This window comes from Petaurus breviceps, unplaced genomic scaffold (genome assembly GCF_028583685.1).
Source record: "Petaurus breviceps papuanus isolate PSGF00001 unplaced genomic scaffold, PetGlider_PUasm1.0 90994, whole genome shotgun sequence".
Lineage (NCBI taxonomy): Eukaryota > Metazoa > Chordata > Mammalia > Diprotodontia > Petauridae > Petaurus > Petaurus breviceps.
In genome coordinates, this window is record NW_027187393.1 from 4411474 (window position 1) to 4437450 (window position 25977).

The following is a 25977-nucleotide window of genomic DNA, read 5'->3' on the forward strand; positions in this document are numbered from 1 at the left end:
GAGAGAGGGGGAGAGAGAGAGAGAGAGAGAGAGAGAGAGAGAGACAGTGAGATAGTGTATGTGTGTGTGCGTGTGTGGTCACTTGTTTCATCTGCAGTGCCTGAAGATGGACAAAACATTCATTTAATGAAACTCCTTTGAAAACTATTCAATGGCATATACCTTCAGACATGGTCAATGTGGGAATATATGTTACAAAGATTTTTCTCATTCTTATCAATGGAGGGAGGAGGAAATGGGGAGAGAGAGGTGGACTGAGTGGGGGTGGAGAAAAAGAACTGGAGTTTTAGTGGATTGCAAATTAATTCTAAATCAATGGAACAAACAGTCTAAAGTGGTAGTCTAAAACACCAGTGCTATTTTCAGGCAGCATTAATACAATGATATATCCAAGAAGAAAATTAAAAAAGAAAGATAAATGCTCAATGTCACCAAAGCCCATCTATTTAAGATCAGCATTATCTCACTGTTGCTATGACCATGAAAATCATGAAACATTATAATCTCATAAGAATCATATTGACAAATCATCCAAAGGACAGTGGAAATAAACATGATGAGTGAAAAGGTTGATTTATAATCAGCAATAATTTTGCATGAAAGTGGGGTAAAAGACATCATCAAGGTGATGTATATCACTGGAAAAGGAGGTGTGCCAGTCATGTATTGAGAGCAAGGGATATCAGAGAGATGGCCCAAGTCGTACACTGAGGACCTCCAAGATATTAAAGGAATTAGAGGAATATGGATTCAGTATGGGTGGATCTTCCATACGAGATTTTTGGGAAGAAATGGATAAGGATAGCATAGAAAAAGAGAGTAGGAAGTATCTACAATCTGCACTGATATAGATAAATTAAAAAAAAATTTCACTGTAAGAAAACTACTTAAGAAATCCTAAGAAATTCACAGAGGGTCAGAGCTGGAATAATTCCTGAATATTCTAAACTTTTCATTTTACAAATGAAAGAGCCAAAGGATTAGCATTTACATAGTGCTTTAAGGTTTGTAAAGCACTTTACAAATATGATCTCATTTTGTCCTCACAACCCTGGGAGGAAGGTGTTATTATTATCTCTATTTTCCAGATGAGGAAACTGAGGTAGACAGAGGTTAAGCAACTTGCCCATGTTCATACATTTAGTAAATATCTGAGGCAAGATTTGAACTCAGTTCTTCTTGACCCCAGGTCTAGTGCTCTATCCATTTTGTCACCTAGCTGCCTGTTATTATGACACATGCTGCCCACCTCCTAATAGAGAATTGAAGGACTCAGAGTATAAAATGAGAGAATTTTTTGTCAGATGAGACCAATGTAGAAATTTGTTTTGCTTGACTATAAATTTTTGTAATAAGGATAATAATAATAATATTATTAATAATAATCTTTCTCAATTGGGGGAGAGGAGGGGAATAAAGAGAGAAGGTGGATTTTTGCTAATTGAAAAAAATAATTTAGAAAACCCCACAAATGAAGAATCCAAGGTCCAGAGAGGAAAAGGGACCCAATGGGGACTGAGTTAGTTCTAGTCTTTGTATACACCACTAACTGATTAGATAATCAAGTCCATTTGATTCTCAAGCAAGCACTTTTCCTGCTATACCTTATTAAAATTATCAAGTTAAGAAACTCCCTCCTTCTGAACATATCACCAAACCTTTATGATCTAGTAGAGGGTGTAATAGGAATCACTGGTTTTTAATTTCCTTTTATTCCTCCTGCAACTTTCGTTTAACTGAAAGCCTTTCTTCTATTAATATTAACCTCACTTGACCAAAACCTGTCCAATGGGATGTGAAAATTTACTTAAAGTCTTAAACATTCCTTAGATAAGAAGCCAGAGGAAGAATCTCAACAATCCTTGATTTCTTGGTAACATGTAAATCTTCCTCCTCAATTATACTATTTGTGAACCCTCTAAATGCAATCTGTAACCTGACCTAGGTTACCTATAGAGTTTGATGAAGTTTGTTTCCTTAGGGGATATATAAGATTATGGACTTTTTTTGCTTAAGTTTGTTCAGCTTTTTTACCATTGAAGGAAGTCATTTAACTTTTATGGCCTAAGAGGAATGTACAAGGTTGAAATATGTAAAAGGAATTATTTCTCTGTCACTGATATAATTTTTCCTATAAGACGGCTTGTAAGAATACTAATAAATAGGGGCGGCCAGGTGACTCAGCGAGTAAGAGCACCGGCTCCAGTGTCGGGATGACCTGGGGATCAAATCCGGGCGCAGATACTTAGCACCACACCCAGAAATAACTTGCCGTGTAACCTTGAGCAAGTTACTTAACCCCAATTGCTTTAAAAAAATAAAAAGAATACTAATGATTGTTTTTAGTTTTCTCTAAAGCCTTAACCTATGGTTAAGCACAATAATAAAACCTAGGTTTCTACCTCCATTCTGCATTGTAGTAAATTTATTTGGTAGCAGTTACCTACCAAATGAATTCAGAGAGGAAATATTTCTCTCATAATATTCCAAAAGGCCTTTGTTTTGTCTGTAACAACTTCTTTCTGTAAATCAGAATTTTTAGTTCTGTTCTCAATCTCTCTATTTCCAATGTGCATATACCCAATAAACTCAAGAATTTCACCCTTTTCATATAGAATAGGAGGTAGTATGGGAAGGTTTGCTGAAAGTTAATGGGTATATAGACTAGAAAAGTTTGGGAACCCCCCAATCTAGCAGATGATCTTCAAGAATTACTGTGATTGAAAAGTTCACTGTACTTTTGTCAGTCTACTAGACACTCTAAGAACTTAGCTTTGTTGTTTCTCAGATGGCAGACACACTGTCTGTCACCAGGTCCATACCTGAAGCCTTGTCAATTTGGTAAGATTTATGAGAGCCTCTGCTCAGCCAGCCTGGTCTTCAAGTGTTTCCTCCATGCCGTGATGAACTACTCCAGAAAGAAGGTAGTGGAGGCTGAGTTATTTATTTTATTATATTATGCAGGCAGAAGAGGGATTTTGCTGCTGGCAGGAACACAGAGCACAGAGTTGGTGCCACCCCCAAAGATATGCATATGTCTCCCCTCCTGCTAGGTCTGTGGGTACCAAATGTGTCTACGCTTTGATGGCTTCTATGTGCCCCCTTTTCCTTTGCTGCTTATTCTTGGTAGCACATATTCCCCACCTGTGTTGCCAAAGCAGTGAACTGAAAACTTCTGGAACTATCTTCTCCTTTGTGAATAGAAGAGATGGATTTTATCTTATTTATTTTGCTTTGCTGTTTATACTTTTTTTTCTTGAACTAATGTGTCCTCTGGCTGTAAGGGGAACTCACAAGTTACGGTTTTCATAGTGCTTAGCGCAGTGTCTAGCACATACCGTGTTTCCCCGATAATAAGACACTGTCTTATTAATTTTTTTGGAAAGAAAAACACCAGAGGGCTTATTTTCAGGGGAGGGCTTATGTTGTCCTGCCTCAGCTCTCCGCGGCACTGCTCTCAATGGCGCCAGCAAGCAAATCACTGGGGAAGAACAGGATGATGCGCTCACTGCTGCAGCTCTGATTGGATGCAGCTCGGAGCTCGGCGTGCATTTCATGGGGGGGGTGGACGGTGCATACAGAGGGTACCGTAATGTAGCGTGTAGCGCAGGGGATCACCTTCACTACAGTAGCAATCTCAATAGGGCTTATTTTCGGGGGAGGGCTTATTTTAGAGGAATCTTACACAGTAAGGGGAGGGCTTATTTTCGGGATAGGTCTTATTATCGGGGAAACACGGTAGCAGCTTTTCATAAATGTTTACTGATTGGTTGGACGATTGATTGATTTAATGGATGCTAACCCACAAAGTGCCTTAGACCTCAGGTAGTTTTCTGGGGGCCTACATATTGGGGAGGATATAGTTGTTTCAGCTATGTCTGAATCTTCAAAATCTCATTTGGGGTTTTCTTAGCAAAGATACTGGAGTGGTTTGCCATGTCTTTCTCTAGCTCATTTTACAGATGAGGAAACTGAGGCAAACAGGGTGAAATTACTTGCCCAGGGTCACACAGTTGGTAAGCATCTGGGGCTTCATTTGAACTCAGGAAGATGAATCTTCCTGACTCCAGGCCTGGAGCTCAGTGCACCATAGTGCCACCCAGTGGCCCTGCTAGGTGTTGACATGCTACCATTAAATACATGCATTTGGTACCCTCATTCTCCTCTCCCCAAAATACACACACATACACCCCCCCCTTTTTTTTGCTTTTTTGGAGGGGGAAGGTAGGGCAATTGGGGTTAAGTGACTTGCCCAAGGTCACACAGCTAGTAAGTATTAAGTGTCTGGGGCCGTATTTGAACTCAGGTCCTCCTGACTCCAGGGCCAGTGCTCTATTCACTGCGCCACCTAACCTGCTACACACACACACACACACACACACACACACACACACACTCAACCAATGTTGTTGAATGCCTAACTGACAAGCCTTGTGCTCAAGTCTAGACCAAATTTTCTTCGTTTTTTCTCCTCCCCAGGAGCAAAGTCCATTGTCCCAGTCCGGCTCAGACTCCTCTCCAACCCTAACCTGGCCTAGGAATGTAGCTCCTTTTCTCTAACACAGGCAGCAGGTGATCTTAACTGATGAAAAATGAGGTCCCTTGAAATTCAGAGGAGTCAGTCTACTGTGTGGGGAGAAGGGAGCCGTCCATCTAGGCTTGTTTTGGATCAAAAGCTGCAGGTAACCCCAGCAAACAGCTGGAGCACAGCAGACTCCCCACCATGTCCTCTTTGGGCTTCATGGTGCTGAGGCAGCTGCCATTAGAAAGGAGCCCAGAGTGTGGAGAGGGAGGATCTGGGTTTTAATATCAGCTGGTTACTTATCTACTCCTAGTGTGATCTTGAGCAAGCCATAAGTTCTGGGGGCCTCGGTTTCTTCCCGTCACCCTTCTTTTTGGAGGAGGGAAGGCAAGGCAATTGGGGCTAAGTGACTAAGTTTCTTCATCCATAAAATAAGAAGGTCGGACTCAGTGGTCTCTCAGTTCCTTTCTCACACTTTCATCTATGATCCTATGGTCTTGCACCTGTTCTACTTTAGTTCTTTCACTGACCCGTCTGACCAGCCTCAGCTCAGCCTCCAGACCTGCTCGGTATTGCTAAGACTAGTTATCTGATGAACACATGCTTTCCAAGATCCCTGGTCCTTTCCCTGGGCTTGCCTCCTGTGAAGGACATGGAAGACAAGACACAAGATGGACGGCCCCGCCTTTTGATCCCAGTCTTGAGCATGAAGAGCCAAACCACCAGATCCTAAATTCTGGGACAAGGCATCACCTACCAGGTTGGTCCACAGCACACTCTCCGATGCCAATGCACATTCCTGGGCATAATATACTTATATACCCTCATAGACATAATATGCACACTGACATCTCCCCCCAACATACAGAGATACAGTATACATGTATACCCTTGCACACTTGTACAATCACAGTCAAATCACTCATGTACATACATGTGCAGGTACCACACATACACTTATTCCCACATATATCTACACATGCAAACATACACAATCACAAGTACAGAGCATACATATACCCTCACATACATAAAATCACACCCCCTTACCATGCATATATACTTATACTTTCACATATATTCACTAGGTAGACATGTCGATTTCCAGAGACTGTTAGGTGATGCAGGGTATACAGGGCTGGTCCTGGAATCGGGAAGCCCCAATTTAAATCTGATCTCAGAAAATTGTACTTCAGTATTTCAGGCATGTCCAACTCTGTGACCCCTTTTCTTGGGCTTTTTTCGGGCAAAGATACTAGTTTATCATTTTCTTTTCTGGCTCATTTTACAGATGAGAAAATTGAGGCAAACAGGGTTAAATGACTTGCCCACAATCACACAGCTCAGACATTTAGCTGCTCCTCTACCTTAAGTAATCGTCCTCTGGCCCCAAACACAGCATCCACTGGCACCACTGATTTCTTCAACCCCCTTGATTCTCACACCCCCTGACTTTCTGCTTGAGCCTACTTTGTTCCTCTTCTCAACCTCTAAGGGTTTTCTGAAATCAAAGCCCCTTTCACACCCAAGAGAGGGCAGACAGCACCCTGGGAAGCAGCAAGTGTCTATATAGATGGAGACTCCACTAACTTCTCTAAAGGTTGCTGTCACCATTGCTCCCTCATGGGACACTGGACACTAAGGGATTAAAGGCAGGCCCTTAAGAAGCAGCTCTGCCCCTGGTCTTACTGTGAGCATCCTAAGTCTCTTCCAGCATCTCCTGCTTACTTGACAGCAGCCCTAGGGTTTCTACTGGTCAACAAAGAGCCTCAGGGATGTCCATGTCCATAGGGTCAGAGACAAGGAGCATCAGCATCTACCAGGGGGCACCATTACCAGCCAAGGAGCTCATATCAGGAAAAGCATAACCTTCTAGGAGGCCCTTAGGTTCTATCAGAAAAGCACTAGCTTTGGGTGATTTTAGAAAAACATGGAAAGACTTACATGAAAGAACGAAGTGTGAAAGGAGCAGAACCAAGAGAACATTCATTGCACACAGTAACAGCAATATTGTTCTAAAAACAATTTTGAAGGGTTAAGTCATTTTAAGTATTATAAATATTCAAATCCACTAGAGAGGACCTATGAAAGAAGATGCTGTATGCTTCCAGAGAAAGAACTGATACACAAAAGTATGTATAGTATGGTTTTACATACACACACACACACACACACTTGTGCCTAATGGCAGCCTTCTCTAGGGCAGGGCGGGGAGGAAGGGAGGAAAAAATTATACAGTAGAGAACAAAAGAAAACTTAGAAGGAAGCAGAGAAAAGCAGGGTAGCTTTGAGAATGATGTGTAGTATTTATTATATAATTTTCTAAAAAAAAGTAAATAGTGTGGAATGGAAATTTGTGGTTTTATACTGAATCCTCTTTTTATGCTGTGCTGTGCACATGGAAATGGTTTCTCTCGCCTTTTTGTCTTTAAGCTAAAAAATGAATTTTTAAAAAGTTAGTAAAAGGAAAAAGAAAGGGGTGCTAGGTGACACAGTGAATAGAGCATCAGCCCTGGAGTCAGGAGGACCTGAGTTCAAATCCGGCCTCAGACACTTAACACTCACTAGCCATGTGACCTTGGGCAATTATTAACCCCAACTCTTAACCCCAATTGCCTTGCCTTCCCCTCTCCAAAAAAAAAGAGAAAAGAACCAGCTTCACTGTGACCTTCCCCTTGATCAGTCAATCCCTCAATCAATCAATGAACATTTATTAAGTTCCTACTATGTGTTTAGCACTGTGCTAAGTGTTGGAAAAAGCAAGGAAGGGAGGGGAAGCCTCGTAAGACACCTGCAATAGGATTTCAAGAAAAATGCCCAGCACAGAAGTTCTGCCTGGGATGTGAATAGGTCTGTGTTAAAGAATAAACAGTCTCCCTTTGGTGGCATTAGCTCAGTGCATTAGGGAAGCCTGAATTTAGTCATGCATTGTTAGCTCTGAATGTAAGCTTCTAGAGAGCAGAGTGTGTTCTTAATCATTATAATGGCTAGCATTTATACATTGCCTTAAGGTTTGCAAAGAGCTTTACATAAGACATTTGGTCCTTACCACCACTGAGAGGTAGGTGCTCTCATCATCTCCATTTTATAGAACAGGAAATAGGCCAAGACAGATGAAGTAATTTGGCCAGGGTAGCTCTGCACCATGCCACCTAGCTGCCTAAATCTAATCCAGATACTTGTAGGAAAGTACAGTATTAACAAAGACTTTATCCCACTGATACTAATGAGTAGCCCTCATAAGTCATCATCTCTCATAAGCCAAGTCTGTGAGGGTTACAGTCTAGAAGATATCCAAAACATAGCAGCATGGTGTCAGGGGTTCAAATGCCTCTGACACATAGGGGCTGTGGGGCCTTGGACAAATCACCTGACCTCTCAGTGTACCCTGACAGCTCTCTAAGCATCTCAGTCACAAAGCAAGGGCAGATGTGCTTTGATAGAGGGAGTTTCCTACCCCAGTAAAATTATAAGCATGGTCTTTAAAATTACAATAATGCACCGGCCCCAGAGTTAGGAGGACCCAAGTTCGGTTCTGGCCTCAGACACTTAACACCCACACACACAAAGAAAACTAGCCGTGTAACCTTGGGCAAGTTACTTAACCCCAATTGCCCTCCAAAAAGCAAAAATAAAATAAAATTACAATAATGAAAATGATAATAGTAGCTCACATTTAGATGGCATCTTAAAGCTCAGGAACTAGAGAGTGCAACTATTATCACTCCCTTTACAAAAGAAGAAACAAAATTGTTAAGGGATTTGTCCAGTTACACATCTGGGACACAACAGTGATATATACATACTTCCCAATAGAATTTAAACTCCTTGTAACTAGAGACTGTTTCATTCCTTTTTGTTTAAACATCTTTTAAATTTAGAATTTTATTTGTTTGTTTTTGTAGACTCTGTCTCTCTATCTGAACCAGGCCGAAAATTCAGGGATGACTCATGAGCTCAATCCCACTATTAATGGACGCAGGAATTTAGACTTGCTCCATTTCTGACCTGGCCCAATTGCCTGCCCCTCCTATGGTCTAATTATGTGAATGTCCATTCTGACACCCCCTCAGCAGAGCCCACTGCAGTTTAGAACTCCTGAGCTGAAGAGATTGTCCAGCCTCAACCTCCCCTGTACTGGTGGGAAGTACAAGTGTGCATTGCCACACTTGGTTTTGTACCTGTATCTCCAATATTGAGCACAGTATCAGGAATGTAACAAGTACTTGATAAAATGCCCGTTGATTGATTGGTTAATTAAACCTAACTCTCCTACCTCCAGGTCCAATACTTTTCCCACCACACTGCCTAAAGTAAAGAAAGGTTTAGAGCATGATAATAATATGGATTAACGATGAAGTTGATGGCAAAAAGCCACACAGAATACTCAGGCAGTCAGTGAAATGGTATACAGGGGAGAAGTTCAGGGATAAAGCAAGGTAGGCATTGGTACAAGCAGACAGAGGAAATTGTCAGACTGTAAAATCTGACCAAATTGGGTGAGTTTGGAAATTCCAAGTAATCCTTTGATTTAATTATCTTCTTTGAAAGAAAAAAGTAAGGCCCAACAAATAATGGGGAAGGAGAGAAGGGAGGAGAGAAAGGAAAGAAAGGTTGAAATCCTTGAACAAAAACAGACAAACACTTCAATAGCTGAAGGTTAATTAACTCTGGGAAAGGGCACAAACAGTCTTTGAAATGTCTTCAGCCTTTCCCTAATGACTAGATCTGCAGGGTAGGGGAAAGACAATGAGACTATAGCTTGAGGAAATTCCATGAGCCCAGTAATGTGACAGCTGCTGACAACAGCTTGTAATGGGAATTTTTTTTAAATTTTTTATTTCCTATGATTAATTTTTATTACTCAGTGCTTAAGGCCATCCCTCTTGTAACTTCTGATTAACTAAAAGCCAGTTTTCTGTTAATATTAACCTCATCTGATCAAAACCTGACTTCTGGAATAATAATATTGAGGAAACACATTGGACATTCTTGAGATAAGAAACCAAATGAGAGAAAAAAGAAAGTACATCTTTAAAACCTCCCCAAAATATTTTATTGGGGAAGGATTTTATCCCTTTCTCTCAATTAGTCCATTATGAGTACTTCACAATATAGCTTTGTAGGTTTTTAAGTGTAGGATTTTGCAAACTGTTTAATCTGTAACCTGACTTAGTTTACCTCTAGAGTCTATTTAACTAGGTTTGTTTCCTTAGGGAGTATATGAGATTGTGACTGCTAAACTAAATTTGTTTAACTTTTATGACATTTAAAGGAAGCATGGGATTATGAATAAATCTTTTAACTTTTATGGCCTAAGAAGAATGTACAAGATTGCAATATATATAAAAAAATAATTTCTGTCATTATGATATAATTTTGTCTGTAAGAGGTCTTACTGGAATCCTAATTTTTGTTCAGGTTTATTTATTTATTTGGGGGTCTGAGATCTGAACTTATGATTAAACATAACAAAAACTAGGTTTTTATCTCTGTAATTTCTGCATTGAGGTAGACAGATTTGGGCAGTAGTTACCTGCACATAAATTCAAAAAGGGATTATTTCATCAATAACAATCCTAATCCCAAGACTGAGGGGATCTGAGGTTTCATTAAGTAGACTGAAGGTTTGGAATAGAATCAATCTCTTATTACAACTCTGGCTGAATTTTTTACCCAGTTCAAGGCAAGGATACAGCTGTAAGGCAAGGGCTGTTTTAAACTTAGGCAAAGTAGTGAGCCTGGGGATCAAGAGAAGTAGTTTTATTCTACGAGGGAGATATGTCTAAAGGTGTCTAAAGGTGAAATGGAGAATGAGGGCAAGCAGGTCTGGGATCCAAAGGACAAAATGACTTTATCCTAAAAAGAGGGACCTCATAGGTAGTGAGCAAGGCTCATAGGGGACAGAAAGATCAAGTCAGTACTGAGAAGTCACCAAAGCTATAATAATAATAGCTAACATTTAAATAGTGCTTGAAAGTTTGCAAAGCATTTCACACATACTATCTGATTTGATCCTCATAACAAATCTGTGAGGCAGGTACTATTATTATTCCCATTTTATAGAGATGAGGAGCCTGGAGCTGAGAGAAGTATGCCTCATGTCACATGGCTAGTTATGGTCTGAAGCAGGATTTGAATTCAGGTCTTCCTGACTCAAAAACCCAGCACTATATCCACTATGCCACCTAGCTGACCAGAATCTGGTGCTGGCTCTATTTAAGACAGAAACAGGTACCAAGCTAGGAATACAGACTCATAGAATCTCAGAGTCAGAATGAGTCTCTAAAGGTCATCTCCAACACAGGGTGGAAAGTCTTTTTACAATATCCTTGGCAAGGAGTCATCTAGTCTCCACTTGAAGATTTTCCTTCATGGTGAAGTCACTACCCACTGAGACTGTCCACTCCTCTTTGGCTGGTTCCAATGGTTCCTCGTATGCATTTAAAAATTCTCTCTTGCTAAAACTTCCACCAAATGATATTAGTTCTTCAGATCTTTCTTCCATATTAATAGCCCTCACAAACTTGAAGACAGACAATAAATGGGCTATAAGTCTCTCCCAGGGGAAACATCTCCAGTTCTTTCAACTAGCCTTCTTAAGGCATGGTCTCTAGTCCACTCACCATCCTTACCTTCCTCTAGACTAGAGGATGGTAAACTATAGGCAAAAGGTCAAATCTCACCAGTCACAGTAGAGGCCAACAAGTTAAGAATTGTTTTTACATTTTAAAATAAAGTTTTATTGAATTTTAAAAATTAAAAAAATTGTCAAATTTTAAAAAATTAAAATTGAAAAACTATATTTAGTTTGAGGAGATATATGAAGACATACAGGCAAAATTTATATCAAATCTTTTGCCTTCTCAAGAAGGGGGGATAGGGGATGGGGTGGTTAGGTGGTACAGTGAATAGAACACCAGCCCTGGAGTCAGGAGGACCTGAGTTCAAATCCGACCTCAGACACTTAACACTTACTAGATGTGTGTGTGACCTTGGGCAGTCACTTAACCCCAACTGCCCAGCCTTCCCCCCTCCAAAACGCAAAAAAAAAGAGGGGGGGGTATAGGAAAGAGGAAAAGAATATAGAACTCAAAATTTTAAAAAGAAACAAATGTTAAAAAAAATTTTGTTTGCATCTAATTGAGAAGAAAAATAAAAATTAAATGGAAAACAAAAACATTTTAAAACTATATTCCATATGAGTAATGCTTCTGTTTTTATTATTCTTTTTTCCTAATCCAATTAAATGGCTTACTAAGTTAATGACCCTTCAAAGCTGACTGACACACCACACTATAAAGAAAGAGGACTGACCAGTGGGTATCAGGGCATAAGCCAAGAGACTGAATATATTTTACTCCTCGAAAGATGTATTAAAACCCTAGGAGATATATAAGGGGGGCAGAGTGCTGAGAGATATCGATGGCCACCATATGTCTGAGTTCTAACAACTTTAGAGGACTTTCTCCTCAAACTGTCTTCTCCTTCTGACTTCTCTATAGTCAAGGCTACCGTCATCCTCCTAGCCATCCACACTCGAAACCTCGAGGCCATCCTCAGCTTGGGTCTCACCTTCCTCTACTCCCTCCAAATCTGATCTGTTGCCCAAGGATTTTATTTTAGTGACATCTCTGGTATGTGTCCCCTACTCGTTTCTGACACTGCCACCACCCTGTGGGCTGATCCTTATCTCCTCACACCTGGGATATTGTAATAGCCTGCTGGTCTCCCCATTCCATTGCATCCTCCACTCACCTGCCAAAGTGATCTTCCTAAAAAAGAAGTCTGACTCTGTCACTCCCCCACCCCCATTCAATAAACACTAATGACCTCTAGGACCAAATAGAATTCTTTAGTTAGAATTCAAAATCCTTCAAAAGCTGCCCCCTCTTTCCCTTTCCAGGCTTCTCATATCTCACTTACCTCCATGTACTCTGTGATGCTGGGTCTCTGGCCCCACACCAGACATGTCATCTCTGGCATTTTCTCTGGCTGTCCTCCACGCCTGGAATGCTCTCCCTCCTCACATCTCCTGGCTTTCTTCAAGCCCCTGCTGAAACCCTACCTTTTATAGGAAACCTTTCCCAGTCCCCCTTATTCTAGTGCTTTCCCTCTGCTGACTCTCTTCAATTAGTCCTGTCTAGACCTTGTTTGCACAGTGGTTTGCATGTTGTCTCCTTCATTAGACTGTGAGCTCCTTGAGGGCAGGGACCATCTTTTGCCTTTCTGTTTATCTCAGCACAGTGCCAGGTGCTTAATACCTCCCTAAGGGCAAAACAACTGACTGCAGCCTCCCACAGCACCACCTTGCGATTTATAAAAGGGACTTCATTATAGTTTTCTTTTTTTTTCCTCTTTAGACCTTGTAATATATATATTTTGCGAGTCTATTTGGTGCAGCTTCCCATGCCACATTCCTGTTTAACTAAACCTTTTTTTTGGCTTCTTGTAGGCTTTGCAGATAATTAAAAAAATTGTTATTCCTTATAGTTTCCATTCCTCAATAGAACAGCTACATTTCATTCACCTCTACTTTTATTGCTTTTGTTTCTCATTTCATTCCATTGCTGTGTTGCATTGCTTGTTACTATTGGAAGGTTGTGTGGACAAGGATTCCCATTTATCACAGTGCTGTGTGTGATTTAAGCAGAGGTCAGCAGAATGGATGCAACATGTAGGAAACACTGGCATAAAGCAGTGAATTTGGAGCCTCCCAGTGAGCCCCTATTTTAGGGGTGCCCTATTGATGTTGAGGACAATGGCTCTGAAAGCAGCATATATGATGCTGTGAACAGCTTGGGGAGATGTGAAGGACTAATTAAAGCAAATCAGTGGAATTAGTGATGCATTCATCCCAGGGGAGATAAATTGTTGGAAATGCCTAGAAACTGACACTAGACCTGACACTGAAGATAAGAAGTTGCTTAAAAGTCTGAAACCTTGTGGGAAGAGAAGGATTATCTATAGACTATAATGCCTTTGGGGGAGGGGGAAGAGACTGACACCTCTTCTCACAACAGCAAGAGATGGACTTTAGATTACATTCTTACTGGTGTTGGTGATTCACTATCCCCAAGCTAAGGAGCTTCTCCGGGAGAACCCCATGCCTGTCTGACAGGGAATCATTTGAGTCCTAGGTAAGATAAGCCAGTGAGATACGATAGTACCTGAGGGGGACCAATGTGGACAAGACTAATTTAGAAAAGTCTTTGAGGTCCAGAATTTATACTCGGTCTGAATCAAAGGCCACAATGCTAAAATGCTTGCAAAGATTAGAGAGGCAATATGGTGGAGCAGTGACCCTGTAGGAAGCCTGTGTCCAGTTCATTAATGCCTAACGACATAAAGGGGGGAAACCCTCTCTGATTTTGTGCTATTTATAGACAGGCTTCTCTGGAAGCTGAGAGTTAGACAATGAAGATGAAGTGACCCAAGTGAGCCATGGTTTGCTGGGTGAGAATCTGTCGATGCTTGTCCTAAAGGGAAAGAAAGTAGATTGCGCATGACCAGTGGCTGCAGAGATCAGAGTGATTTGAACAGAAGACAGAAAATGGGAAAGAGGATTGCAATGAAGAAAAATGCCTTCAGATGGCTCCAAAACACCTTGTCCTGTACAGGCTATGGAGGCCAAGTGAGAAATCATCCATCTGCTGATATACTGAATGATGAATTGAACGGCCTGTACCAGAAGGACAAAGGGTGGAAGGAACAGAGGACATGGAAGCCTCAATGAAGCTAGACCACGAGCAGCAGGGTGGGTTGTAGCTGAAGGCAGGGAGAGCTGGTGTCAAAACTCCAATACAAAGGGATCTCTGCCCACAGCATATTGACTTTAGAAAACCATAAGCTAGCATCATCTAGGACATGCATTTTTATTTATTTTGTTAAACATTTTTCAATTACATTCTAATCTGGTTCTGCACTTGAAGACTTCTGGACTGTCTGTGGGCCTGTGAGTTTGACATCTCTGGTCTAGATGGACAAGGGCATGCTGAATACACACAATAGGCAAATGGAGCCCTGGTTTGGCAGAAGCTGATGAATTGGCAATGGGGCTGGGAACAGTGTACTACCTGACCCCAGAAAACCTAAGGAGTGCTTCCCCTACAACCATCCCTGAGTTCATCCCACTTGGATGGAAAGCTGGCCTTCAAAACTTGTATTAGACATCTACTAGCTGTGTGACCATGAGCAGAGTCCCTTAGCCTCTAGGTAACACATCTTCCTCAGCTATATGATAAGAGGGATGGTCTCAATGACCTTAAAGGTCCCTTCCAGCTCTAAATCTATGATTCTATGACTTAATTGACCTGGTGAACATTCACAAAGTGTCATCAGTATTGATCAAGAACAACTGCTGCCTATTCAAAATACTAACAGAATAATGTAGGCAATGATGCATCACAATCCATATGGCTCCTTCACCTCAGCAACAGTGCATCCAAAGGAATTTGAATTTGGTGCCTGAGGAACAGAAGGACTACTGAAGGAGTTAACATCGTGGGATGCTCTTATTGCAAGAGCAGGATAGGGTGTGTGCTCATGGAGCACGCAACCCAACTTACTGTTTCAAGAGTCATCTTAAAAGGTTACCCTTTCTGAGACAGAAGACCTTAAAAACCATCTGACCATGTGGATGATGCTGGTCAATGGCATCATCGGGCATCCTTCAGTTCATATACCCCCTCCAAAATAGTGGGACAGAAGACTAGGAAGATCCAGATGTGTGTAGACTCCTGCACTTTTGAATAAGGGAAGAAAAATGAACCAGTAAACCAATGCTACAAATTTAAAATGCCTTGGCTTGGACTGTCTGCCAGGTAAGTCACTGGTTTTCAGCCCTGTGCAGAGGATATATTATTAGAATCCCAGTGGTAAGAGAAGACAGACTTTATATGCCTAACAGTCTATTAATTTGAGAGTATGTCCCCAGGAATCTTTAGGTCATCTACTACTTTTCAATAGCTTATGGAAAAGGTGGTTGGGAACTTGACCTACCTAAAGGTATTGATATACCTAGAGGGTGTCGCATCTTTGGGAAGACTTTTTGAAGAATGTGAAAAAATGAAACAAAAGTGTCACATCAGCTGGAAGATATTGGCCTGAAGATATATTAGTTTTACAGCTCCTCTGTTTAGTATGTGGGCAACATAGCGTCTCCATAGGGAGTAAATTCTGACCCAGATTAGATAGAAACACTAATTAGCTTGCCCTATCCAAAGGGCTTCAAGGGCTAAGAACTCTTCTAGGATTTGTGTGGTGGAGACTGAGGTCTTTACAGAAGTCTTAGAGGAGTCAGCACTTAGCATTTCTAAGTGGTTAAGTACAATGCTACAAGAATGATGTTATAGGTTTAACTCCATCCCTGCTGATATTTAGATGTAAATTGCCTATTGATCTGCTCTTTGGAATCTCAGAAGATGGAGAAGACATACTCCCAGCCTGGCTGAAGGAGGCCTCCCACTCCAGCTGTGGCATCAGCTCAGAAAGGTTCTGATGGATAGGACACTCAAGTTCCTTTCCACAGACTTCAGCAACGGGACAGAATTAAGAAATCTTAGTGTGTCAGGGAACACTTATGACATTAGACCCATAGAAAGTTTCCCCATACCAAGAAAACTTGGATAAAGTTCTGGACTTGGAGTCAGGAAGACCTGAGTTGGAATTCTGCCTTCGACACTTGCTAGCTGTGTGACCCTAGGGAAGTCACTTAACCTCTCAGCCTCCTTTTCCTCATTTGTAAAATGGGGCTGATAGTAGCACCTATCTCCCAGGATGAAACAATGAGATAATTATACATGGAAATTGTTTTCCAAACTTCAAAATGCTATATAAATGTCAGTAATTACTATCATTAGCTACTAAACTAAGAAGATGGAAGATTGGATAACATGTCAGTCAACAGAATAGTTCCAAAGAATGGTTAAACCCTGTGAAGAACAATGATTACCTCCATAGGCAAAGGAAAAGCCTCTGACAAAGTACAATATTCATTTATGCTAAAAACCTACAAAGTATAGGCACAGAGAGACCTTTGTTTAATACTATAAAACGTATCTATCAAAACCAAAAGCAAATATCATATGCAATAGGGATACTCTAGAACTCTTTCCAATAAATATGGGAATGAAGCAAGGATGCCTATTCTCCACACTATTATCTAATATAGTTCTAGAAATGCTAACAACAGCAATAAGACAAGAGGAAGAAATTAAAGGTATAAAGATAGGTAAGAAGGAGATAAAACTGTTAACTAACTGATGATGATATGATGGCATACTTGGAAAATGCTTGGGAATCAGTAAGGAGACTGAGATAATATAACTTCAGCAAGGGTACAGCCTACAAAATAAGCCCTCAAAACTCAATTGCATGTCTATATAATAATTACAAAACCCAAGAAGCCATAACTATAGGGAAATTCCATTCTAAGTAACTACAAAATGCATAAAATATCTGGGGTTTGATCTACCAAACACACAAAAGACTTACATAGATTCAATTACAAATTGCTCCTTGAAGAAATAAATAACAACTCAAATAGCTGAAGGAATATTCAATGTTCATGGCTAGGTTGTGCCAATATAATAAAAATGACAATGCTACCAAAAGTTAATTTACACTTTTAATACTGTATCAATCAGATTACCAAGGGGATATTTTCTAGAATTTGATAAAAATATTAACAAAATTCCATTTGGAAAAACAAAATATCTAGAATATCAAGGGAAATGAGGAAAAGAGGAGACAAAGTGGGAATAGTACTTCTAGACTATAAAGCAGCAGTCATCAAAACTATCTGGTACTGGTTAAAAAACAGAGAGGTAGTTCAATGGAACAGACTAGACCAGGGCGAATCAGAAACAATGGAACTCAAGAACCCAGTTTTTAACAAAGAGACCCTGTAAAGAGATACATCACAACCAACTATTGCCTTACTGAGAAGCTGGGTTGGCCGAACAAGAGCAATGGAGAGTTAGCTAACTGAGCTCTGAGGAAAAGAATCCATTCTTCCCTTGTAGTTTCTCACAGAGCGGGAGAGAAGGCTGGAAGTTAGTTAAGTTTATCCTGAACTTAGGGGGGCCTCTCTCCAGAGGGAGGAAAGAAGTCTAGCCCAGAAGAAGCCACTTACCCAATATCCCAACTCTATCAGGAGGCTACCAGGAAACCTGGAGAGAGAATTAGTTACCTTGAGCCATCTCTGTGCTCAGGATAGGGAGTGCAGGCCAGCAGGCCTGAGGATGCTGACAGTCAGCCTTTGTACCCTACAAGTTAAAGCCACAGAAAAAGCCAGGACTAGTGGGCTAGTGGTCAAGCTAATTAATGATACTTCAAGAACAATGATGGGGGAGTGGTTCCCCATACAGCTAGAGTGCACATAATGTGTAACTATGAAGACCTAGCTATTTGTTATGCAGTATGCTTTTAATGTTAGATTATGTTTTGTTGATAAACATGCTGATATGCTAGTGATCGAAGGCTACTGTTATATGGACCCATGTTACTTCTGTATCTGATGTCTGTGACATGTATCAGTGGCACACACCCCTGTGACAGGATGCTCTGTGTTATATATTTTGTGACTTTTGTTCTTGGTCTACTGATTGTGGAGTTATCATAAATATTCTTTTTTAAACATTTACTCATGCTTGCTGCATCCAATTCTAAAAGGTTAAAGGTGAGGGACCTGTATTAATACAATACAGGGGAGTTGTTACAGTTATCTGTAGCTGTGGCATAGCCAGCTGATGTTTATAATGTATATAACTGATAGATGCTTATAAAGTATGCTTACAGTTATCTCAAATGTACTTCACAGAATTTGTAGAAACAACTTTTTTTTTTTTACTGGAAGTAGGCAAAAGAATGTAACAAAAGGCAGTTTAGCCCTCTGTCAAACCACTGGCTTTAAGCTCCTTGAGGCAGGGACCATCTTTTGCCTTTCTTTGTATCTCTAGTACTTAGCACACAATGTAGCACATAGTAGGTGCTTTAAAAATTCTTATTGACTGACACCCTGACATAGCTTCATTTGCCTTTTATCTGTAAAGAAGGCAGATGGATGGTCATGATATTGGATGCAGAATCATGCATGCACTTAAGAAGGTAGAGAGAAGAGAAACATGGGTTCCTACACTGGGTTCCCATCTCCAGGCTCCAAACTAAGACACAAATTCTACTGGTCTTGGCAACCTTAGAAGCCTTTAAGCATCAACCTTCCTAATGAAGGCAGGCTTCAAGGATAGATAAAGTAGCAGACTTTTAAAGTGAAAAAAAGTATGAAAATGGAAAGAACACTGGAGTCATAAGACCCAAGTTCGAATCTCACTTTTGCCACTTTCTAATTGTGTGAGGCTGGACAAGTTACTTGGGCCTCAGGTTCCTCACTTATCAAATGAGATGGCTGGACTGGGTGGCTCCTAAGGTCCTTCCCCTCCTGGTCTAGGTCAATGGCCCCTGTCTCATAGAGACTGAGACAGAATAAAGGCATTCCTTGGCATTGGGTAACGCCTTAAATAGTCTTTCATATGCTTCAGTGAATAATACAGAGGCAAATAGTCCAAACCAAGTCTAGCAGAAAGGTAAGGGGTCTTCTAGATTTCAAGCCTCTGCACTTATGGTGAATTAAGACTCCCAAAATGAGTCTTAGGTATCTCCCCACACCTGGTGCTACATCTGGGAGGTGGGACATTTATGGCCAGATACTGTTTCTGTACTTAGGGAGTGAAGACCTCAGCTGGGGAAGAAACAGGTGCTAACCTGAATTTTCTGCCAGAAGCTGGACATGGGATCGAAAAGAATATTTTTGTTGTTGTTCAGTTGTGTCTGACTTTCCGTGACCCCATTTTGGGGTTTTCTTGGCAAAGATATTGGAGTGGTTTGCCATTTCCTTCTCCAGATCATTTTTTACAGATGAGGAAACTGAAGCCAACAGGGGTAAGTGATTTGCCCAGGGTCACACAGCTAGTAAGTGTGTGAGGCCAGATTTGAACTCAGAAAGATGAGTCTTCCTGATTCCAAGCCCAGTGCTCTACCCACTGCACCACCTAGCTGTCCCTCAAATGGAATGTATATGCTATCTATGTTTTAAGTGATTAACATTTCTATTTTTATTGTTCCTTTTTTAAAAATTCAATTAAAACTACTTACTAAATTAATGAACCTTTGTCGATGAAGGCAAAGGGAGTGACTAGTATATGAGAGCAAGAATTGAGAGATTCATTCCTCAATATGTTAAGAACCTGGGAGAGGGAGAACCCAGAGGGAAGAATCAGATCTATATCAGGCCAGTAGATACGGACAGCCTTCACACAAATGGCTCCTCTTGATGCCCTTGAAGGACTGGGCTTCACTCCTATGGCACTGACAGTATTCATAATAATACTCTCCTTTTCTCTTATGCTTTGTTTCATTTGAATCAGGTATATCCTTAGAGTCATATTCCATGAAAATCATCCTACCAAGTTTCAATGATACCTATAGAAGGTTGAATTTGCCTCCTTATATGGATTTTTCTAGTTCACCATATTTATCATCTATAGTTTTCCCATAGATATCCAAGACCAGATAGATGTTTTAGTGCTAACTTCGTTCTTACATATTGTTGGCAGACTATATATAAACATAGATAGTATATGTGCAATTCTTTCTCTCTTTTTTCCCTTTTTCAGTTTAAAGCCCTCATTAAAGCCTTTTTTTTCTTTCAGTTTAAAGCTTAGATTCACAAATTCCAGGCAAATATATATTTTATTGGTCTCATTAGGAATACTCCAATCCTGGTCAAGGACCCATCATGCCTAATGGTGTAAACCACAGTCAAAATCTCCATTGTATCCTCAGATGCTATTTCCTTAACCAGCTTTTTCACTTCCCAAACTGACCCTTCCTCGAAGCCCCCACTACCAATTTGGCAGCTACAATGAAAATACCACCAATGACCCTAAGGTATTCTGTTTCTTACCTAGGACTTCATAACTGAAAACTGAACAAATGTCTCTATTCATTTAAGCTATAAACACCCCTCCAGTCCAGTCCAGTCCAGTCTCACAATACACTCGATCATGGATGATTATACTCACGCTCCACCATGCCAAAATAAGAATCAACAAGAGGCAGGACCTGGACAGGGTCATTTGATACTTTCAACACATGGGGACAATAGGGGACGAGGGGTTTAAGCCTGAAGTAAGCCAATAGCATGAAATAGATGAAATTTGGAATATGCTTCAAATGCTTGATTTTCTGTGAAAAAACTATAAAGTTTCTTTTGTGAGAAGTTTAGTTTTGTTCCTAAAAAAATTAAATTGTGTTCTTTCTCCCCTCTTTCAAGTTACTTTCATTAATTTTTATATATTGCCTATGTATCTCCTTATTTATAGGTTGTCTCCCATTAGACAATGAGCTCCTTGAGGGCAGGGACTGTTTTTGCCTTTCTTTGTCTTTTTTTTTTCTGGAGGTGGAAGGCAGGGCAATTGGGGTAAGTGACTTGCCCAAGGTCACACAGCTAGTAAGTGTTAAGTGTCTGAGGTCGGATTTGAACTCAGGTCCTCCTGACTTCAAGGCCAATGCTCTATTCACTGAGACACCTAGCTGCCCCTTTGCCTTTTTTTATATCCCAGCATTTAGCTCAGTGCCTGGCACATAAAAAATGCTTGTTGACTGACTGATTAAAACCACCCCTTTAGGGGCTAGATTGACAAAGACTAGGATGGAGAAACAAGCATCCTAGAGAAGCTGGGGGTGAGGGCGTGGGAAGTGGGGAAGACTCAGAGCCAGGCACAGTTTTATAAAAAAATAATCCTACCTCCTCCTCCAACTCACACATAAGAGTAATGAGATGGGAATGGAAAGCGGAAGGGAGCAAGTATTTATTATGCACTTACTGTGTACGCTTTCTCTATTTTTCCCTAATTCCTCAAGCCCACCCTCCCCTGTCCTCCAGCCCTTAGCACCCTCAAACCTCCAACACACACACTTCTCTCTCCCCTTCAGGAAGAAGCTGTGTGACTCAGGAGCCACTGCTACCCAGGCCCTTAAAACTATGCAAATATTATCTTGTTTGATTCTCAACAACTCTAGGAGGTAGGTGCTGTTATCCCCACACATTATTCCTACTTGAGGAAACTGAGGCAGGCAGAGGCTAAGTAACTTGCCAAGGGTCACCCAAATAGGAAGTGTTAGAGGCTGGATTTGAACTCAAGTCTTGCTGGCTCCAGGCCCAGGACTCTATCCATTGTGTCACCTGGCTGAGAGTAGCTGCTCTGGGGTTCTGCACTATTGTTCCATAACCATTTCAAACAGATAAATCTACTCATATACATTCATGATAAATATTCTTATCTACAGGCTAACAGTACAGACACACTGCCCCCCATGTGAATTTGTTGTTCCTGCACACACAGGTACCATACCAGGCTGGCTATTCCATTCCTCACTTTCGGGGGTGTCAGCAGTGGGCTCGGCCTCCAAGGTCTTCCGTTCTTCTTGTTTCTCCTGTGGAAGGTAAGCCTCTTCCCAGTTTCTTGGATGGAGTCTCTGCCCCAAGTGAAATTTGTCAGCATAGCCCCCTAGATGTTCTTTCAAACATGTACTACCCAAAGAGCTTTGGCAGTCACAGATGGGGAAACTGAGGCCTCAAACACATCCAGTGTGCTAGGCGCAGGTCAGGCTCCCAGCTGCTACCATGGGGGCAAACTGGACAACGCTCTCTCTATTTCTCCCAAATTCCTCAAGGCTGTTCCCATACCCCTTCCTCCCCTGTCCTCCAGCCCTTAGCACCCTCAAATCTCCAACATACACACTTCTCTCTCCCCTTCAGGAAGCAGCTATGTGACTCAGTGGCCACTGCTACCCAGGCCCTTAATGTCCTCTTCCAACAGACTTTGCTGCTGCTGTTACTTAGGTGAGCCCAAGGACTCAGAATGCCCCTCCTATCAAGCATCCCTATCTTCTTACCAAGTCAGGCTATCAGCTCCCTGACAACAGGGGTGGGTCTAGTCCAATTGTCAACCCCTACCCCTCAGCCCATGGCGTTACACACAACAAGGACTCCAATAAGCATCTTAACAAATAGATGAAGGCACATGTGGCATTGTGGGCCCTCTAATCCCTGCCTGGGTCACCACCCTCGTCATCTTCTTCTTCTCCCCAGACCTTTCTTCCTACCAGAGGTTCAGACTCAGATTCCTCCTCAGAGGGACTCTGGTACTCCTTCCTCTTCCTCTTCTTCACAGGCTTCAGGAGCTCAGATGTGTTGGTGCTGCTGCCCCCCGAGTTCTCCACAATCACAGACCTGAAGGAGGAAAGAAGAAACAGAGAGACCTGAGGGAAATGAGGGTCTTCTCTCTCTCTCCATAGGGCCCACACAGGTCCCTAGTTCTTATCCCCTCAAAATAGAGACACCTGGGGCTGCCTTCCTGTCCATCTCAACCAATTCCCTCCAGGATTCAATGAACTGAATATCAAAATGGATGAATGGAAAAACATTTATTATGAACTTATTATGTGCTAAGTATGGGGACACAAATACTTTGCACATTCTCCCTGCCCTTGAGAAGTTTACATTCCAGGGGGCAAGATGCACATATAAGGGAGTGAAGGCCAGAGAGGGGCCTTGGTTTCCTAACCACTGAGCTAGGGGTCAGTCCTGGATAATAACCTAGATGTTTGAAAGATTCTCTAGTGGTCCTAGAAAGCCTCTCACTCAAAGAGGCCAAGGGATCTCTTATGTTCCCTAGCCTGAGATGGGGGAGCCCTTTACTCTGCCCTCAGGTCCCCGTTCCTCTTACCGTTCTTTGAATTGTCGATGGCATTGCTCACTGCAGAAACCCCTGATTTGCCCTGATACATTCTGACGCCCACACATGTGGCAATGGCCCAAAGGTTCCTCATCTTGGCGCCCCTGAGGGCATTCTATATCAGGACCAAAGGATGTGAGGTAGTTAGGGTCCCATAACTCCCGGCTTCATTCCTAGTCCCTGAGACCCTTAATCCATCACCACATGTGTCTCTGCTACCCTCCCTCCTCTAGGGTAAAAGGTAAACTTGGGGGTGGCTAGGTGGCACAGTGAGTAAAACGCCGGGCCCACAGTCAGGAGGACCCGAGTTCGGTTCCGGCCTCACACACTTAACACCCACACAAAAAAAACTAGCTGTGTGACTTTGGGCAAGTTAATTAACCCCAACTGCCCCCCAAAAAAAAAAAAAAAAAAAAAAAAAAAAAAGGTAAACTTGGAGAGTCTTGAATTCGATGACCCAACCTCCCCTTCTATTCACCCCCTCAAACACCCCACTCCTACCCTGAACCTCTGATTTAAGCCCAAGGGAATCCCAAGCACAATGGATCCCAAGAAAAGGGAATCTGGACTCAACAGCCAGGTCACAAGCCTAACTAGGAAGGAGCCCCACAAAGCCTCTGCCTAGGAGCACACAGAGCCTCAACCCTCTTCTCTGGTCCTGAGGCCCAGCACTCAGCCTGGGGAATGTCCTACCCTGCATCTGAGAGGCAGCATCACCACCACCCACTGGGCCCAGAGGGGCTCTGTCTGTGTCCAAGTCTTCCCGGAGCAACTCTGGGGAGGTTATCTTGTCTGTGCCCACCACCTTCAGCGTCCCATAGTCACTGATCCGCAGCTGGCAGAGAGAGGGGACGGTAAGCCGGCTCCAACTGGCCCTCCTCCTTCTTGTTCCAGGTCTAACAAGGGTAATAAGCCCCCTTCTCCCACCTTCACACTGCCAAAAGCCTTCATGCAATGGAAAGTCCTGGGAGGATGGGGAGAAGGCTGAGAGGGGCTTCCCAGAAGAAGAGCCACAAGGACCCTAGTTCAGGAACTGAGTATTTGGTGGGGGTGGGGGGGTGGCTGGGCCCATGTGGAGAATGTCCTTGTGAATACTTGTGAACTTCCTCTGAGCCATTCAGGGGACAGCGGGAGGTGTTCTGCTGAGCCCTTTCTCCTTCCCTTTCAAGCTGGGATCAAAGGGTCAGAGTCATGGTCAGAAGCCATCTAGTCCAACCCCCTCATTTTATAGACAAGGAAATGGAGAACCAGGGAGCTTAGGTGACCCGTCCACAGTTATACACAGGTGTTGTATCAGAAGGGTAGATTTGAACTCGGGTTCTCTTATTCCAACCCCAGCATCCCACTGATATCACACCATAGTGAGCTTAGCCACCTCCCTCAGACAGGCCTCCAGGCTTCCCACCACCTTTATGCCACGGTGACTGAGGATACTTTCCTCACATACTGACTGACCCGTAGGTTGCTCCCAGGTAGGGAGGTTGCCCCATCCTTCCATTCAAGTACTCGGACAGTGTTGCCAGCCTGCCCTGAACTGAGCTGGGGGAGGACCGTTGCTGTGACAGGCTCGCTCCCTGGGACCCGCTCTGATCCTCCTGCTCTTGCAGACTCCCTGGGGAACCGAGGGATCTCTAAGGTGTTGGTGGGGAGGCTGATGGTTGTGGTGTTGGCTGAAAGGAGAGCATATAGAGAGAGTGAACAAGCCCCCAACGAACCTCATCATTCCATCAGCTGCTGTCCTAAGTCCCAATTCTCCATGTCCCACCATATTCCCCATGGTGGGAGCTGGTGGGGGCAATCACACAGGGCTGAAATACTACTTATCCCAGTAACCTCTTGCCCACTGGACAAAGTCTGGGAAGAAGGGGTTCTCTATACATGGCCTGGTGACTTCTAGCCAGGATGCTGCCAGGGACTCAGGGAGCCCAAAGAGGGCGAGCTTAGATCACCCCAGGGCTGGCCTTCCAGCAACCAGGCCCCTCTGGTAGAGATGGGTGGGCCTCAGAAGCAAGAGAGGGTTTCCAAGAGCGTTGGGACCCATGGTATATTTAGGGATGCAAGACAACATAGCTGGAATGGGCATGCCTGGCTTGTTGGCTGACCAGCGGGAGGTTCTTTCTAAGCTCCCACCCTGCTATGAGTTGTTGGAGGACAGAGGCAAGGCAGTGATGGGGCCCCTGGATGCCTGAGGACTTGGGGCCCAGGGGCACCTGGGATGATGAAAGTGGTGGCTGGCAGGTGGCCAGTGCTGTCGTTGGCAACCAGGTGGACGCTGACCTCCCCAGCAGCAGTGCCCTTCAAGGTCCTCAACATATCCATCTCCACTCTCCCATCCATGGGCCGCCCAAGGGCCCCACCAGCCACCTGCATGCAAGACCCCCAACAGAAAATGGACTATTATTTCAATGGAAAGCAGGCCCCAGAAGAACTTTAAGCCCCAGGAAATGAGTGTCCCCAAAGATGGGCCTGACTCATTCCTGCTGACTCTTACCATAGTACATTCATCACAGCATGTTGGGGTTCAAAAAAACATGTCCAGTCTGGTGGTGTCCTACCCTAAAAAGGCCCCCTGGCCTGCCTGGGGAAAATCCACACAGGTCGGTTCTCTAGCTCCCAGTCCTATCCAGCTCAAGGGTCAGGTGAGGAAGCAAAGGT

General features: G+C 42.7%; 1 protein-coding gene across 1 annotated transcript in view; it reads right to left on the reverse strand.

Moving 5' to 3' along the window:
- Positions 1-25977, reverse strand: part of L3MBTL1 (L3MBTL histone methyl-lysine binding protein 1) — a 65696-nt gene that overhangs the window by 34183 nt on the left and 5536 nt on the right. Inside the window, exons 2-7 of the mRNA XM_069077651.1 lie at positions 25533-25686; positions 24778-24992; positions 24016-24157; positions 23314-23437; positions 22691-22817; positions 21937-22018 (exon numbers count right to left, since the gene is read on the reverse strand). Of these exons, the coding sequence (XP_068933752.1) occupies positions 21937-22018; positions 22691-22817; positions 23314-23437; positions 24016-24157; positions 24778-24992; positions 25533-25659 (817 nt within the window). The 5' untranslated portion in view covers positions 25660-25686. The remainder of the gene's footprint in view (positions 1-21936; positions 22019-22690; positions 22818-23313; positions 23438-24015; positions 24158-24777; positions 24993-25532; positions 25687-25977) is intronic.